This window comes from Egretta garzetta, unplaced genomic scaffold (assembly GCF_000687185.1).
Source record: "Egretta garzetta isolate BGI_Z169 unplaced genomic scaffold, ASM68718v1 scaffold287, whole genome shotgun sequence".
Taxonomy (NCBI): domain Eukaryota; kingdom Metazoa; phylum Chordata; class Aves; order Pelecaniformes; family Ardeidae; genus Egretta; species Egretta garzetta.
The window spans coordinates 2,170,339-2,171,920 of record NW_009260435.1 but is presented as its reverse complement, the minus strand read 5'-3'; the positions used below and the strand labels follow the sequence as shown (position 1 = coordinate 2,171,920).

The following is a 1,582-nucleotide window of genomic DNA, read 5'->3' as shown; positions in this document are numbered from 1 at the left end:
AAACGTCTGTCAAAGGTTGGGGCGGGGGGGGGAGGGGGAGGAAATAATCCTACCAGCAATGCTTTCTAGCATTTTTACCCAGAAAAAGGGCAGGGCAGGGTGTGCGTGCCAGGGCTTATGCAAACCCTTGCTGTCCTCCCCAGCTCCCGTTGTCCTGCTGGAAGCATCCCTGAAACCCCTTCCCACCCTCCCTCTCTTCATCGATGCAGGGACGCTCTTGTGAGGATACAGCGACCTGGGTTTGGGGCTGCTCGGGGCATCGGCACATGCAAAGGGCAAAGCTGAGGGGGCAAAAGCATCACAGGGACCATGTAGCGATGCCAGGGCCAGATCCTGCGCAGGTCTGAAGGGTGCTGGGACTTCTCCAGAGCCCCACAGCAATTTTTATCCATCAATTTTTGGACCTCGCATCCTGGTTTAAGCTGTGCCGAGGTACCCGCCTCCACATGCCCCATTACAGGTTTCTATTAGGCTGGGCATAAAGCAGCCGCCACGGTCAGAGAAAAGGAAGCAATAAAGCTCAGTGGATTGGAGGAATTAAAACAGCTGGAGGAAAAAAATAATATAGCTTTTCTGTGTTTTTATGACTTTTTTTTATTGCTAATTTTCTTCCTGCTTTGCAGCCTGAATCGCAGGGAGAGGGATTGGGTTGAAGGTGGGGTTTGGGCAGCCGCTGGTGGGGAAAGAGACAGGCGTTTGGGCAGTGCAGGGCCCCTCCACCTCCTCCCTCCCAGCTACTTAATAAGCAGAACTGAGGTTTAACGACCTGTTATTTTTAAAGCCAGATGGCTTAAAGCACAGGAAGATATTAGGACCACGAGGGCTGGGTTTGAATTCATCCAAAGGCTCCATTTATCCATACAAAGGGCTGGAGGAGGAGAGCAGCTGCTTTTTATTTCTTTTTTTTTTTTTCCTGGAGTCGAAAGGTAGGAGCTGGGGGTGCCTGGGGTCTCCAACATAATGCAGCCGTAATAGGAGAGAATTTGCTAAATGGGTTTGGGATTGAGCAATCAGATGGAAGCTGGTGCATCCAGGCTGCTCCGGCCAGTGATGCTCCTGTGCCACCCCAAAATAGCCAGGGACCAGGGATGCATGCACCCATAGAAGGGCTCCTCCACGGCCACAACACAAGAAATTTTTGGTCCAACCAGGCTATGGATAGAACCCACCGCTCCCAGCAATGCGTACATGGACAGAGAGGTTAAAATCGGGGATTTATGCCACTTTTTCAGTGTTAGGAGGCAGGGCGCTGGCAGAGCCATGCAGCAGGCAGGGTGCTGGCCTGGCATCACTGGCCGCTCTCATGGGGTCTTACCTGGCAAGAAAATGGGTGCATGGGGGCTGCCCACAGCTCTTCGCCCCTCTCGAGTGTGCCGGTGGCGGCAGGGTCCGGGCTGGGGAGAGCATGGCTGCCCGATGGGGGTGGGAACGCCGCCAGTCTCTGGGAAGGGAGAGGCAATGGTTTTTTGGATGGATGGACACAGTGAATGGAGCAGGGAGAGGGCACCCGGACTGGGCTGCCCCCGCTGCGCGTCCCCTTGCCCCACCATCCACCTCCCTGCTATTGCCATCAGGAGTGGCG

At 54.7% G+C, this 1,582-nt stretch overlaps 1 protein-coding gene across 1 annotated transcript in view; it reads right to left on the bottom strand.

The window, feature by feature from the left end:
- Window positions 1–1,582, bottom strand: part of CCDC33 (coiled-coil domain containing 33) — a 42,535-nt gene that overhangs the window by 10,902 nt on the left and 30,051 nt on the right. Inside the window, exon 13 of the mRNA XM_035899501.1 lies at window positions 1,316–1,441. Within this exon, the coding sequence (XP_035755394.1) occupies window positions 1,316–1,441 (126 nt within the window). The remainder of the gene's footprint in view (window positions 1–1,315; window positions 1,442–1,582) is intronic.